This window comes from Chiroxiphia lanceolata, chromosome 4 (assembly GCF_009829145.1).
Source record: "Chiroxiphia lanceolata isolate bChiLan1 chromosome 4, bChiLan1.pri, whole genome shotgun sequence".
NCBI lineage: Eukaryota > Metazoa > Chordata > Aves > Passeriformes > Pipridae > Chiroxiphia > Chiroxiphia lanceolata.
The window spans coordinates 6,081,694-6,097,002 of NC_045640.1; the positions used below are offsets into that span (position 1 = coordinate 6,081,694).

Below are 15,309 nucleotides of genomic sequence, written 5' to 3' on the forward strand. Positions count from 1 at the left end.
CAAACACTGACAGCACTTGAGCTACCACACAGAAACAGCATGGAAACAGGCATGAGGCCAGTTGAGGCTGGTTGGAAAGCAAAAGACTTAATTTAGGGAAATGGGGTGTAGTAGCTGGCAGTTGCTTTTGTTCTGGACTGCCAAGGCACCACAATAAACCTTTTATGCTTCTTCTCTTTCTTTCTCTCCATCTGTTTTGGACTCTATCATTTGTCCAAGAAAGTTTCATTAAACCATATTACTCAAAAAGAGTTGTTTTACCATCATCCCTTGATAAAAATCATAGTTTGGTGAAATATTAATTGGCAAGTTCTTTCCCTTTGCTTATAATTTCTGCTCAGGTTGTTGCTGAGCCGTGGTCAGGGTTGACCAGAGAAGACCTGGCTTCAGAAACAGTGGATTTACATCCTTAACTGTTGCTCTATTAACAATAAGCATATGCTGGATTATTTGCATAATTGTGAGTTGGGTGGTAGCCATGGGAAGAATTTTGTCCAAAACAAGAAAAGGCGATTGCTTAATGATGGGCTGAGGATCAGTCCTTGAATGTCCTTGCAACCTTCCAAGCGGTGGTAGCATTCATGACCAACACTGTTTGCAGGGCAGTGAAGGTGTGCAAGCAGTGTTAGTGCAGGTGCTTCTCTTTATAAGAGTCACATTATACCACTGAAATCCCAAGCACTGATGCTTGGGACTCTTCTGGGCTAAATTCAGCTTCCCATTACATCTGAAAATTTATGCCTGTTCTGTCACAAACCACCACGTCTTCCTAACCATGCTCTTCCAATGAAGCTGCTTGTAGTGGAATTTTTCCTGTTCCCATGCAAGCTGCAGGCAGCATCAAATACATTTGAGGGTTCAGTCACTCCTTGGTAAAGTAGGTGCTCTGTGGTGGGCCAGCATGGTCACAGACATATTTTATCCTGCCTTTCAGCACTGTGAGATTCACTAAACTACTGAACAAGGAAGTTTTACGCCTCTGATGTATAATGAGACAATTTGTGGACAGATCTAAAAAGCCTCAAAGTATAAAACCAGTCATTATTGGATTACCCAACCTATGATCATTTTGAATGAATATTTCCATAAAGGATGCATGAAGTAAGGCTTAGGGTTCAGTCTGCTCTCCACACTGGAAATAGAAAAGAAGTTAAAGATGGAAAACATGACTTCAATATTCATGGTGATGAGGGATGAACCCAGAGTACCCTTTGCCCTCAACAGACATCTCCATTATGAATCATGAGGAAGACATTTCTTTAGCAGTTTAGCAGGAGGAGGCACACACCCAGCTGCTGGTGACTGAACGTGCACAGCCAGGGGTTGGGACCACGTGTTCCACTTCCAGAATGAGAATTTCCCCTTCCACCCAGGAGATGGCACTACCTCACCACACAAAAAGCATCACTTCAGCCTTACCAAAAACCTGTTTTCCCTAAAGTTGTATATGGAGATGTATTTTGGGGAGAAAACCTGCAAACTTTGCATTCACTGGGTTGTGATGGTACCGAGTGTCCTAAGAGGAAACATGTTTCTGACTCTCTGTGGATGCTATCACTTGTACTTGAAGTCCTTCTCATGGCTCCAGTGAGTTTCCCACCAGAGAAATGGTGGATCACAGCAGCCTCCATCCAGAAGTTCCTTTGTTTTGGATACAGGGTAGCACCAAATGCTTTGAAGAAATATGCCTTGGGTCAACCATAGCTATAACAAGGCAACAAGGTCCTGGAAAGCATCTCTTAATCTCCACCAGCCACATTCTGACTCATGCCCAACTTGTTTCTCTCTGTTGTTTTGGAGGTTTCCTCTTGGACTTTGCTACTAGTGTAAAACCTGGTGCATTCCTTTTTGAATCCTGTTGAGGTCATGGCTGGCGTCATCTGGTGCTGTGAGCCCAGGTTGTGCAGAAAAAGGACTGAGAACTAATGATGTTGAGGTAATGCCAGTATTAGCTAGAGCTTCTCACCTCTTTTTGACCCCAGTGCTCTTTGATGTTAACCCTGTGTCACTCAGGTGAAGAGAATCCATCCACGGAAGCACCAGGGAAATAGAGAAGCTGATTTTCTGTCACCTGGATATATTTGCATGCAGTCTGAATGTCCCCTGTTACAACACAGAAGTGACTCCCTGGGGCAGCATGAGAGCCCTTTTGTGTGTTTGAACTGCCATGGGACCATCACCATTTCCATTAGCACGGAGTGGGAAGGGCAAAAAAGCATTAACAGCAATCACTGCCATGGTAGACATGTTGGGATGGGGCAATGAGGACTGAAGAAACAAATGTTTGGAAGAAAATAAATGTAATTCTGGGAAAAGAAATGGCAGGAGACAAGGATAGAACAGGCTGGATCCTGGGCAGGGACTGAAATGTGTGAGAGCAGGTTTCCAAAGCCATGTCTCTAAGGCTGGTCTCCAAAAGTGAGAAGTGCCTAAACAAGCATGGCTGCCAGAAAACCCAGGAAGGACATTTATCTTCAATATCAGCAGCTTCCTTCCTTCTCCCTGGCACACAGTTAAGGACCACTTTAGCAAACCCAGCATCCATCTGTGGATTGATTATCCTCATTAGTGCTCCTGACGGGGTGTAGCACAACTGTATATTCTGATTCAGACATTTGTTTCCACCGTGGTTGCCCATCTCGATTAACATTTAGCAACGTGCTTTTTCCTAGTGGTTTTACCTTGTATATGTGCTCTGAGCTTTCGTCTAGACACAGCCCCAGTCAGTGTAACAAACGATACAGGGGAGCAGCACAGAAATCAGCTGGAGGAGCCTGTCTGAACCACTGGGACGTAGGATAAAGATGCTTTTTTGTAAGAGAAACTATCAGTAAGGCCATGGGATTAATTCTAAGTGGTGCAAAAGTATGTCTTCCCATTGAGAACATCTCTAGTCTCATGGTCTCGTTCCCCAAAGAAGTCAAACTGTCTCCTCAGGGGTCTCTGATGTAAGCAAGTATTTTCCCCTGTATTTTAAGTTAAAGGTAGTTTCATTGTTTCTCCCCTCCAAAATTGGCACTAGTCCACTATACTTAACTCCAGTGGAAATTCTCTATGTCACCCTCAGGATCCATGAGCTGTGGTCAGCAATGCCCCAGGCCAGAGCAGCTTTGCAGAATACTGGACCCTTCTACTTCCCTGCAGCATCTGGTTGGAGCTTGGCCTTGCCAGACGTCATTTTGCTAAATCCCCCAGTGCTTCTCTTCCCATGGGGAAACACAGCCAGCATGTGACTTTCCTAAGGTTCTACAGCAAGTGAATTGGTAAATTTGCCATGAGTAAGTGGTGATGAGCTGAAACACCTGCAGAGTGTAAGGAAGCAGGAGAGGTGATTCCCTTAGATGATGAACTCCTTGAGGCAGGGACCAGTGCTACTGTGTCTGCATAGTCCCTGTCACCAGCAGGTCCAGGGATGCTTGATACTGTAAAATAAGTTATTTGCTGTCTTTAATATTGATATTTTAGCTCATGCTTATCCCTCAATACTGCAAGGATGTCCATTAAAAGGAATGCCTTTCAAGAGTCAGGGAGAGGTTTCTCTACACCATCTACTCCAGGACAATTCTGGCTTCAATTTAGAAGACCCAAAGTCAGGTCGCTAAAGCCACAGCAAAAGGGCTATCAGCCCTTCCGGGGTCTGGGATCGGCGGCTCTCCATTGCCATCTTGAGGCTGGGAGCCGCCTTGCTCCTTTCAGAAATCCTAGAAATCTCCAAAATTGACACGGCAAACTCAATTCCAGCTTGCCGAGCATTAGCTGAAATTGATGGCCAAACCCTGCAAAAAGGTGTTTAATACAAACGAGGGGAAGGAGTTCTGCAAGGCTGGCACTCAACCGCCCTGGATAACATGGATATTTTTCACCCCCTGAGTGCACAAGGATTTAGAGAGTAAATTAACACAGCAGTGCTGTTTAACGCACAATACTTCTTGCTGAGAGACAAAGTTTACGATCAAGCTTTCTTTAAAGTACATAAATTGAAACTGCCTAAGTGGACTTGGCTCTGTAGCCCACACTGTTCCCCCAAAAAGTCTTTTTCTGACAATGATAAAAGCTGAGGTTCTTGGGAGATTTTAATGATAATTTGCACTTAAAGAGGTCTTTGCCATACGTTTCACATCTGACAGACATGGTTTGGAAGAGAGGAGGTTTCCAGGCTTTCAGCGTCTTGGATGAGCAATATTACAGGCAGCTTGGAGGGCCAAAGAGCTGTAACCACAGAACAACATAGGTAACACGTACTAAAAGAAACCAGAAAACCATGGAATAATGTAGGTGTCATGGTCCAGCAGGGCCGCTTAGATGAGGCTGCTCAGACCCAGTCTTATCACCCAGTGAACATCTTCATGCCATTCCCCTCCCTCTTCTGTACCCAGACAGTGTTTCACCACCCTCATGGTGAAAATATTCTCCCACTAATTAGATCTGATTGGATAACCACTTTCTAGGAGCCCAGAAAACTGTAGAATCTAGAATGGTTTGGGTTGGAACAGGCCTTTGAAGGTCATCTAGTCCAGCCCTCCTGCAATGAAGGGACAAATGCTGCTGCTCAGAAGAACATTCCAGCAGCGAAGCTCTTACCATTTTATCTCAGGTCTCATGGTATTTTGTACCAGCCCCTACGACTGAATATACTTTTTCCCACTACCTCAGGCCCTGAAATCCCAAGTCTCAGGGCCAAATGGGTAATCCTGGTACTTACCATGGTCATCTTAGCACCACTCAGGGCATCGCGGTGTGCATCGCGGTCTCCATCGCATGTCCTTCCAGACAGCATCCATGGACAAGGGATTGGAGTGGACCAGTCCAGTTTCTTCAAGAAACACTGTAGCTGTCTGCATACTCAGATACCCAGCGGCCCCTGCAGAAAACACAGAGAAGGGGAGAAGGAGAGAAGCTCCATCCTCTGCTTCTTGCACCAGGACAAGGAACCTGCTTCCCCTTCTGCAACATTTGACCTCCCAGCCAGGAGACTGTGTAGAGCAAACAAAACCACATCCAGCTGGCATTGGGGAGAGAGGGAACAGCCTGTCTCCATCAGGAATGGCGCAGATGCTGCGACACCACGGCTGTCACTGGGATCAATCTCCCACCTGGATCAACCATTACACAGGCTCGGTCTCCAGCCCACATATAACTCCAGGATCACAGATCAAAATCTTCAATGCAGAGCTGAAATATATGTGTGTTAGGGGAAGGTGGGGGGCATGAGGCAGCAGGGAGAATTGCCTTTCAGTGAGAAATGAGAACTCAGGAGCCGTTTATGCCTGTTTGGTTCATAGTGTGCAGATGAGTCACATTGCAAACAGCTCCTGCCTTGTTTGATTTGAGAGAGCCCTTTCCCAGGGGAAGCCTGGGCATGGAAATGATGAGACATGCCTCCTGCCCCAGCTCCACAGAGATCTCAGCACCTTCTTTCTACAGGGATGAGGCTGTCCCAGCAGTTGTCTCCCCACCCTTATCAACCCAACTGCAAAACTTTTCAAAAAAGGCTAAACAGGTTTTGAGAATGGATTTGTCCCTGAGAGAATTCCTTTGGGCTGATTTCATGACATGAACAGGAAGAAATACACTTGAGAACACCGTCCAATTCCAACCAGCTCCAAAACCTCCCTGCCCTACTCTTACCCTGTCTCCAACTCCCACCATCCACCCTCTCCTCCCCAGCCCACTTCTGCCTTACTGGTTGAAGCGGCCGTCTGCAGGGAAAACGGGAGAAGGCCTCGTCTGCTCTGTGTACAATCCACCATGGACTCCTGTCCGGCGCGGGAAATCCAGCTGGTAGGTACTTCTCTCAGTCAGTACAGAGCAGTCTAGTGAAAGAGAGTCCAAATAATTTAGAGACTTTTTTGAGGTCTCTGTCTCCTGTATCGTGCAGTCTGAGTGTTCCCCTTCTGAGCTCCATCGGCTGTTTGTGCTTCCAGTGCTCCTGCTGGAGCCACCACAATGAAGGGACTAGCCAAGGAAAAATGCAAAAATTGCTTCCCTGGTATAGATAAGGTCTTTTAGATGAGATTATCCAGCCCTTATTTTCCATAGCCTTTTATGTGAGGGAAGCCACACAAAGCAGACCTGGAAATGATATCTTGTGCTCTTCCCGTCTGGACATTGACTTGTCACCTGGTATATATTTTCCCCACCTGCCTAGATTTTCTTTTCCATCATGCCATTAAGTAGGAACTAAACAAGGGAAGAGATTCATGGCCCACTTAACCCCTAAGTGAGGACCATCACATCTGTTATGCTATCATCTTCCCCAAAAATCCTTGTGGAAGTGGTTTGAAGGGGCACCATCTCCTATCCAACCCTTCCAGAGATGTCTCATCTGTATGTTAACAGCTTGATGTGTCCTGATTGAGCATATCTGCCTGTGGATAAACATCTCACAACGTCTCTCACAACAAAGCGGGGTTGCCCATTGCAGATATTTCAGATTTTCCGTGTGTTTTAAAAATGACACATTTCTATAATGAGTCATTAGTAAAGTAATTTTGTTGTTTTACCGAGGCTGAGGTCACAGGTATCTCACACGTGCATGACCATGTCAGGCTGTTAATGCACCTGGGTGGTTTGCAGCAGCAGTTCCTGTGCTGGGACATTATTTCCAGGAGACCACTTGAGCAGGGCTGTGCTCCATGGTGGCCATATGGAAAATGTGGGTTGGGGAATAGTGTTGAGGTAGGATCGGGATGAAAAGAAAAATCATTTACAACCTCCAGCCTCTTCTAGAAGATAAATGTTTTCCCTGCCTTGCTTCTCCCCAATGATGGGCAGGTGGTTATGGGGCTCTGTGGACTCTTCCTGTGCCATCACCTTCCCTTCACCTTCCTCAGTCTCATGTTAAATTAAAAAACCCAAAGCCAGGTTGAAGGCCCCAGTCATCACAAGGGGCAGCTGCCAGAACCTCCATCCACTGACCTTCCATCACAACAGATGAGCTCAGGTTCTTGTTTTTGTATTGATCAGCATTGTCCAGCCTTTCCCGGTACAAATCCTGGGTGAATTGCACGTAGGAGACCAAGCCTGGGGACACTTTTTCCCTGTGCAGCATCGTCCCTGAGACATTGGAGGAGAGAAGATGCATTAGTCAGGAATCACCATCAGTCACTCACCCAAATCCTACCCTTGGGTGGGAGCAAGTAAACAACCAGAGCAAGTTGGAGTCTCAGCTGGCATAAATCAGGGAGACCCAGTCAGCTCAGCAGAGTTTTGCTGAGGTGCATCAATTTTGCATTGATCTGGTTCATGACGCAAGTAGGCAGGGATTTATGTTGATGCAAAGCAAGTGGAAGGAGCCATGATTTCTCCACGTTGCCCTGGAGGGCAGGAGGTCTGTGTATGAAAGGGAAAGGTTTGTAGGAAGTCCTGCACTGTTGGGATACACAGGGGCAGAGCAGGAAGGGAAAACCCCTCAGGAGTTTGTCATCACAAGACAGCTTCAGATGGGCTTGGCAAGGAGATGCTCAAAGTCCTCAGATGTTAAGTGGAGCCTAAATGGACTGTCCAAATGGACAATTGACTGTCCATGTGGAGACATATCCGTATGAGCTGCTTGTCAGAATCTCCTTCTAGTAAGTGGAGAGACAGAAAGCCTCCTGGGGCTTACTTCAACTTATCTTCAGGGTGGCATTTAAGCTACAGGATGGCTGTGCCTTTGCTCCCCACTGATTGTGAAAGGATCCAGACAAAGACATCCCACCCTGGGAGAGGTCAGCTCAGGGAACAGAGAGGACATTCCTGGCCATGTCTTCTGTTTGCTCCTGAAGCATTGCTGAGCAATGCTGCTCTCTTCCCCTCAAGCAGGAGCTTTCCTGTCTTCCCATCAGCATTTTAATCCTTGCAAGCAAGCTGTTAAAAGGCGTGGTTGAGGGCTGGCTACGAGCCCCTCTGCTGCATTTGCTGTCAGACAGATACCCCTAACAGAAGGGGCTTGAACCACCCAAATCCCCCATGCTCAACCCCAGAGTCCTTTTGCCTCCCTGCATTTCTGTTCATGATCTGCAACGTGGGATTAACTGCATCTCTCTCTGTCTCAACAGAGCTGTGAAGAACCCTTAAGAGACTCTGCCTCGCTAGCAGGGGCTCTTCATGCACTGAGATGTTTCCAAGACCCCAGCTCACTGCAATCTGTGCTTTGAGCTGGCCTGGGAGATGCATTTGTGGTGACAGGGTGCTGTGCCCATGCTGCTAATCCTCGCCAGGCTCAGCCCAGCACCGACACACCATTGGGATGCTGCCATCCATGTGTGTGCAGCCAGCATGGACCACGGGCCAGTGGGGCTGGCAGAGGCCCAGGTAGACAGACCCTCAGGTGGCTGGATGTGGTCAGTCAGCTGTCTGAGAGTGGCTGGCACCAGCACGGGGGGTTACCTTCTGTTTCGGCTGCCTGAGCAGGAGGTGGGAGATCCCGGCAACAACAGAGCAGCCCTTCCTGCGGCTCAGCGAGGATCTCCAACTTCCCCGACCGGCCCGGTGTCGCTTGGATGGGAGGCTCGGACTTGGGTAGGTAGCACCGTGGTACGTAGCCATCTGAAGTAGGATGGTATGAAGTTATCTGCAGGAAAAAAAGCCCCATGTGAACGGAGAGGCAGCGACTGGGAAGGGCAGCTGTAAAGCACCATCACTACCTGTGCACCACTCACTACCTGTGCACAGCAAAGCCTGGGCTTTGGTGGGGTTGGTATCCCTGAGGATACAACAGCCACAGGGCAGATCCATAACTGTCATTGAAAGTGCAGGGACAGCTTCCCTGTCTGTCTGTCTGTCTTACAGCTTGGGACTCTGCTGGCCAGTAGGAGGGAGGAAGGGAGCCACAGCACAAGCACTGGTTTGATGGTGGGAGAGAGTCATGTCAGGGAAAGGCTAAAGGGGTTGCTGGTGTGGCTGATCTGGAGGAGCTGCTGCCTCCAGCCTCTCCAGCTGCAACTGGATCTCCAGATGCTTCTTTCTAGGGGCTTGGGAAGGGACTATCCTGCTATGAGCTCTGCCATGCTGCTGGGGCCAGCAAGAATCATCTTCACAGGTGGTTGTTGGGTCTCTGTGGGTTTTGTTTTGAGTCTCCAAGGTCCTCAGGGCTCTCCCAAAGGTGATTTCTCCTTCGTCATGCTGACAGTAGGGCAGGTGGAGGCTGCAGAGCTACAGGAACTGTATCTGGGGGCTTCCCCCACTGAGGATGGCCAGAGTTCCTCACAGGGCATCTCCAGAGGCACAGGAGCCTCCAGGAGCCCATGGTGCAGGTGGTTCACCAGCCAGTGCTTTCTTCCTTAACCCAAGGAGCTCTCCACCTTTCCCTTGGGAGCAGGTCACTGCCCAAAATTTCACATCACACTTGTTTTATCCGCTTAAAAAAGAACAAATCCTATCAGGGTCAAGAGGGAAACCTGGGCCTCCCAAGTACCTCATCATCATGCTCTCCAGTGGGAGAGCTTTCCTCAGCAGGGCTTAGGAACTAATAAGGAGCCAAAGGGAGTTGCGACCCAAGAGAATCAGATATAGCTCCCTGCTTTCTTATCTCCCAAACTACATCACAACCTCCACAGCAAGCGTGCAGCCTTCAGAAAATAAAATTAATATTTTTTCTTAAATAAATTAAATAAATAAAGGAAAAGAAAAAAAAAACGAAGAAGAAATTGAGATGCATGGCTTGGAAACTGTGCTCCAGCAGGCAGGGGTTAAACTCTGCCCTTCCAGCCAGGGTCTGGGCTCCTGGAAGTGGAGCAGCCACCTAAGGCTGGGGCTGCCCGGGAAGCCCTCGCCAGCCCGGAGAACAGCGGGAGCCCCGAGCAGGACCGCTAATGAAGGCTGCTGGCAGCGGGAGCGCTCCCCGGGGCAGGAGGAGGGGAGAGGGGAGAAGGGGAAGAGAGGAGAGGGCTCCCCAGGCTGCTGCCCAGGCAAGGATGGCAGCGGTGGCCGCAGACAGCCCCTCTGCCCCGGTGGGCACCTTCACACAATGATTTCTCTGTTGCTGTCCCCCCTTTTCCTCCCCAGTTCAACTTTTTTTTTTTTTCCTCTCTCGTATGAGCCCAAAGCACTTTAGCAACCGAACATGCCCCCCACCACTTCTCCGCAGTGGCCCAGTGCAAACCGCAGCTGTCCCCACCGGGCTGCCACAAGCAATTAAGCCAGGGCAGGCGGAGCGAGGCAAATCAGATTAAATAGCTCAGGGGGTCGCTCGCACTGCAAGGAGATTAGAGAAAAAACAACCTCAGCTTCCCCGAGTCTTCTCAGGCCCCTGTCAGGGCAAGGAGCCATCTCCATCCCAAACGCAATCCCCCTCCTCAAGGCGGTACCGGGATGGGTCTAATCCTGACGCACTCCATCAGCCCCACGGGGAGCAAGAGGAGTCCAAGGCTTAGGCACCGGTTCAGCAACCAGTCGTTAGTGCCCTGACTTAATGAGCGTAATTAGCATCCCTCCCCACGAACAGCTTTACCGGAGGGTGCAAGGGGGATTTCCAGCAGAAGGGATGGGGGCACAAGCCAAGGGCATTTGGGCGTGATGGGACCTGCTGGTGGGTCACAGTGGTGGGGACCAAAGCAGACCCTGCCAGTGCAGGCAGCACCCATGCCCGCTGCCCCCTGGCACCATCCCAGTCCCCAACTGTCCTGTAGCCACGAGAGGGGCTGACAGCAAGGGGCTAAGGAGACAAGCAAGGAAAAGACCACGGTACCGGTACGTTCTCCTGGTTGGGTGGCTCGTAGGTGTTGTGCCAGCAAAAGTCTTTCTGGTACATACTCTTGTACATGTCCAGTGCTGCAGGCAGCTAAAAGCGAGAGAAGGCAAACACAAAGAAACACTAAGTCTCAGAGGAAGCCTTCAAAAGCAATGTCACAAACCCAAAATGCTCCCTCATAGCTCAGGAGAGGATAAGCTGCTCTTCTGGGCACAGTCTGTCCCGTGGGCCACCTGAGGCAACAGAGGCAACTCCTTGCTCAGTTAAGCCCCAAGCAGGGTGGCCAGGAAGGTCCTGTCCTCTTTTGGCAATGGTTTCTGGGTCTCTTCTTGTCCCAGGCAGTCCCTTGCAACAACACCTTCCTTCTGCCTCTCTCAAGCTTCCTCTGACTGCCTGGATGGCCCCAGGCAGAGCATTAATATAAAGCTGCTGAAATACTTTGATCAGCTGCTGAGGTCCAGTGTCTCTCAAGTTAAATCAGCACATGCTTCCATCTTCTATTTCAGTAACATTTCCTATGTGGTTATCCCATATTTAAAGTGCTGGCTAATGTCAATACTCATTCTGCAAAGTGACTGGAGAAACCACAGAGGAAAACTCTGCCAGGGGATATGAGGCCAGTGACACCTGCCCTAGCCCTGAAAATCCCTGCAGTGCAAACTTCTGGAGACTGGGAGAAGATTTTAGGGAGAAAGCACTAGCTCTGTCTCCTCCCTCAGCATGCACCATGAGCACTGTCACAGCCAGGAAAGCTGGTGAGATGAGCTTTCAGGCTGGTCCAAGAGCTGTTTTCATACTAGAGCATTAGATGTGATAACTTGTCAGTGCATGGCAAGGGCTGGGGGAGATGAGCTCTAATTGAAGGTGTTACTGTGATCTCCACTGCTACACAGACACATCCACCACACAGGTGTGGCTTGGCCAGCCAAGGCAGGGTCTGCATTCCCATTTCCCTGTGATTAAAAGGAATCCCTACTAATAATAATCCCCTACTAATAAATCCACTGGCACACAGCACCTTAGGGAGGGCTCCTTACACCTTGCCTTGCTAGTCATCCACTTTTATATTCTATGATTCTATATTTTATATTTTATATTCTCAGTATTTTTTTTCCTAACATTCCTCTCTTTCCTCCTCTGGGCTTCCCAGACCAGTGTCTGCCTTTGGCCAGGACCCAGGATCCCATTGTCACCCGTTCCTATTATCTTCCCAGACCAGCAGACCCAGCAAACCCATTACTCAAACACCACTGGGGATGAGAGTCCTGTGCGTACTTCACCTTCCATCGCCTTGCTTTCTTCATCAGGTCCATGGTGAACCAGGAACCTGCACCAGAAAAGTCACTCAGTTAAAAACCAGCAAACCAATCCACTCCTCCATCCCACGATGAGGGATAGGGGACCTGGAGGTCTGAAGCTGGCTACTGGCAGGAGGAAAGGGGTTCAGCTGGGGCCGTAAGACCCCTGGGCACTCAAATTGGCAAGAGTGTGACTGACTTCATTCAAGTTCAGCAAAGCAAAATTTACCCAACCAGGACGTACGGAGATGGACACCTCAGGGGAGCAGCCTGTTGGAACCCAGAAGGGATGAGACGGAGGCATCCCACCACCAGCAGCCCCAGAGCCACCCAGAGGGTGAACAGGTGTGACCTCCTGGGACAGGTTATGTCTGGGATGGGATCCACCAATGCCTATGTGGCCACGGGTTTCCAGGGTCAAGGGAAAACTCTGTCCCATTGTGACACAACTGTAATTCAGAACCCTGGAGGCCTTGGAGGGGGGGAGGGGAGCATGGAGGGGTTGGGGATTGTTTCTTGGAGGAGAAGGCACCCAACAGTCCTGTGGGGGAGCTGTTACCCATTCCTTCAGCTGCATCCAGCCATGCTGGGGACATGTGGTCAGGAGAAGGATAAAGCCTTCCCTTTGTGAGCTCTTGAAGCACTCCAGCTCCTGCTAAGATGGCAGCAAAAGATGGGGAAACGGGGAGAAAGGACATACTTTGTGGGTGTGTTGAGAGGAAGAAAACTGCATCCTTACCTTCTACATGGCAGGATGGGAACACCACAGAAGTAGGAAGGCAGGGATCTCCACTTGGACTCAGAGGGTGGCCGAGTACACCTGAACTGTTCCATTCAGATCCTGCCACTCTCTTCCTCTGGTGAGCTGCAACAGGAGACAACTGGGGATGCTCAGATTGAGTCCTCTGTCCCACAGATAGACAGGAACACCAGATCAGATCCACAAAGCAGTATTTACTCTTTAAAAAATGTCAGGCCTTGATCAGGTTTGGATGCACTTCATCAAAGGACTAATATTGCCTAATTTTAGACATCCACAAGGACAAATATCTCCCTCTGAGCTGATCCTTCCTGACTCCCTGGCTCGTTTAGCCCAGTTCATGTGATCAGTGTAGGTACAGAGTCGGGGCTGAAACAAACTGCTTTCTCAGAAAGCTTGTCTTTGGTGACCTGAATCTCCTCCAGGACTCCAATTTCTGTACCTACACAGCCTGGCTATCGGTTCAGAAATGAGATTCTCTGCCACTACGGTGATGCAAATAGTAGTAAATGCTGGTGATGAGCCAGAAAGATGAGATCTCAGCTCCGGGATCCTCCACAGAGGAGAGCCAGTCACGGACCTGTGTTCACAGGCACCATTGGAATGAGCTGAATTCCAAGAGTTATTTCTCTTTGCACACTGTCAGGCACCAGCGTGCAACTGGAGCACAAGGATGTTAACGCTCTGACAAGGGTTGTGTGCTGCAAACAGCTCAGTACTGGCGTTAGAAAGGAAGAGAAGCTCTTCGTCCCCACTGCATTTTATGCAAATTAATATTAGAATAAATGATACAAAAAAGAAGTTATTTCAAGAAACATAAACTCTCATGTTCTCCTGTGCTTATATTAAAGGGATTACACTCCATTTCCTTCTTAATACAGCTAATGCTCTATGGGAAGCCCGCAGGCCAGGGATTAAAGCACTTATTCAATTAATTAGGAACAAACTTCTGCCTTAAAGTCAAACACATAAATATCAGTAAGCCCTCAGAGTGTCTTCCTTCCAGGGCAGATAAAATGGATCCTATTTCTTGTGTAAATGACACCAAGTCTGCACTCTAGAATTAACAGGAATAATGTAACTTAAGAAGAATCACTTTAAAATATCACAGTTCTGTAATGCAAGACGGTAAAGGAGGGACAGTCCCATCATCTTGAACTCAGCATTGGAACCCCCATCAGTTACAGGAGGAGTAGAATAAGGTCCTACAAGGCTAATATAAATGAGATAAAATTTTAGGATGCAACATTGGTAACTAGCTCCACGCTTCAGGCACAGCAGTGTTTGGATGTATTTGAAGTTAGGGATGAAATCCTGGCCCTGCTAAACACAAAAAAGAAAATGCTTATTCAGTAGGATCCGAATTTCACCTAAGGTGTCTGATTCATTACTGAGATAGAAGACAATTTCCAAAACCTGGCTCCAAATCCTAATCTTCCTTGATGATAGCTTGATCCTTCCGTCTTCTCGCAGGCGCAGCTCACATGAAATTAAAAGGCATTTTGCCAGAACAGTTTATGCAGGAACAGCCCACTATTATTGTTCAGCTTCCCATTTCTTCTTCCCAAATATCAAAAGATGGGTCTGATAATTCCAATTAGAAGTGGATAGGAACAAAATTCCCAGCTCTCATCTTCCTCTGCCTCCAAGAGAGTTTATCTGCCTCCTCGTTGCTAACGCAGATGTGGAGGAAAAGTAAACCAGCCACATGCCTCTTTCAAAAATGTTTTATATATATGGACCTTTTAAAATTCCCTTACAGTAGCTAGTGGGCTGCAGTGCCATTGTCTCTCCTGTGACACCAATTCCCCGCAATGGTCCCGGTTTTCTCTCGAGTCCCCTGATACATGGAGACACAGCTGAAGGATGCTCGTGCATGTCAGATCTGTCCCCTGGCATCCCCACAACACTCAGCACAGGCTGTTCATGGGAGACATCCAGCTGGAGTGACTGGAAATACTGTGTTGGCTTCACATAAGCTCGAATTGCCCCTTCCCTGCACCATTAACCTCTGCATGATAATTCAAACTCTGCTACTCCAAGCAGCACCGGGCACTTCAGTGTCACCTTGAATCTCAGCCATGGGGTTGCTTTGTCAGAATTTTTTTCACCAGGCAGATTTTGCTGTGCTTTTTCCTGCCCACCTTCCCCCACTTAAATATTTTCTGTATGTTTTGCTAAAGCTTCCCTGCCCTGGGAGCATTTTGCTGAGAGCTCACTCTACCCTGCATGGCTGCTCCCCATGTAGCTGTCTGCACATCCCTGAAACAGCAGATATAATGCTGAAGTCCAACACTGGGCTATAAACACCCACAGGAAAAATTGTTCTTAAATAATTGATTTATTTTCACTCCAGGAAGGCAATGGCTGAGATTCCCGGGGTCAAAGCCTAAACCACTCACCTGAATGGAAGTGCCCCTGTTCCTCAAGGCAATGATAACCCCAAACATCCAGGATGGTTTTCAGAGGGTCCTGGTGATTTGACCCTTCCACATCATGCATAGCAAATTACAACAAGACAGCCAGGACCAGATTGTCAAAGGCAGACAATGATGTGGTTTAGTAGCACCTTGGGATAA

At 48.5% G+C, this 15,309-nt stretch overlaps 1 protein-coding gene across 3 annotated transcripts; it reads right to left on the reverse strand.

Moving 5' to 3' along the window:
* Positions 1-4,048: 4,048 nt before the first annotated feature.
* On the reverse strand, positions 4,049-12,390 carry LOC116785918. 3 transcript variants are annotated; one of them, XM_032686110.1, is made up of 9 exons: positions 12,323-12,390; positions 12,076-12,240; positions 11,953-11,999; positions 10,670-10,762; positions 8,371-8,554; positions 6,919-7,056; positions 5,684-5,813; positions 4,703-4,861; positions 4,049-4,209 (listed from the first exon to the last, which is right to left on the reverse strand). In XM_032686110.1, exons 3-8 carry the CDS (start codon positions 11,983-11,985, stop codon positions 4,816-4,818), a joined length of 624 nt encoding a protein of 207 aa, XP_032542001.1. In that variant the 5' UTR covers positions 11,986-11,999; positions 12,076-12,240; positions 12,323-12,390; the 3' UTR covers positions 4,049-4,209; positions 4,703-4,815. The 3 variants fall into 3 exon arrangements, with proteins under 3 accessions (XP_032542001.1, XP_032542002.1, XP_032542000.1); XM_032686111.1 differs by having other exon boundaries at positions 12,200-12,240; positions 12,323-12,344; XM_032686109.1 differs by having other exon boundaries at positions 12,076-12,389.
* Positions 12,391-15,309: the final 2,919 nt, after the last annotated feature.

Bases quoted from the DNA above. Each gene is read 5' to 3' on its own strand.
- LOC116785918 (XM_032686110.1), bottom strand. From the start codon at position 11,985: ATGGACCTGATGAAGAAAGCAAGGCGATGGAAG. The intron at 8,555-10,669 runs GTACCGTGGTCT...TTTTTCCTGCAG, and splicing joins CCAACCAGGAGAACGTACCG to ATAACTTCATACCATCCTAC. The intron at 7,057-8,370 runs GTAACCCCCCGT...CCAATGTCTCAG, and splicing joins TCAGGCAGCCGAAACAGAAG to GGACGATGCTGCACAGGGAA.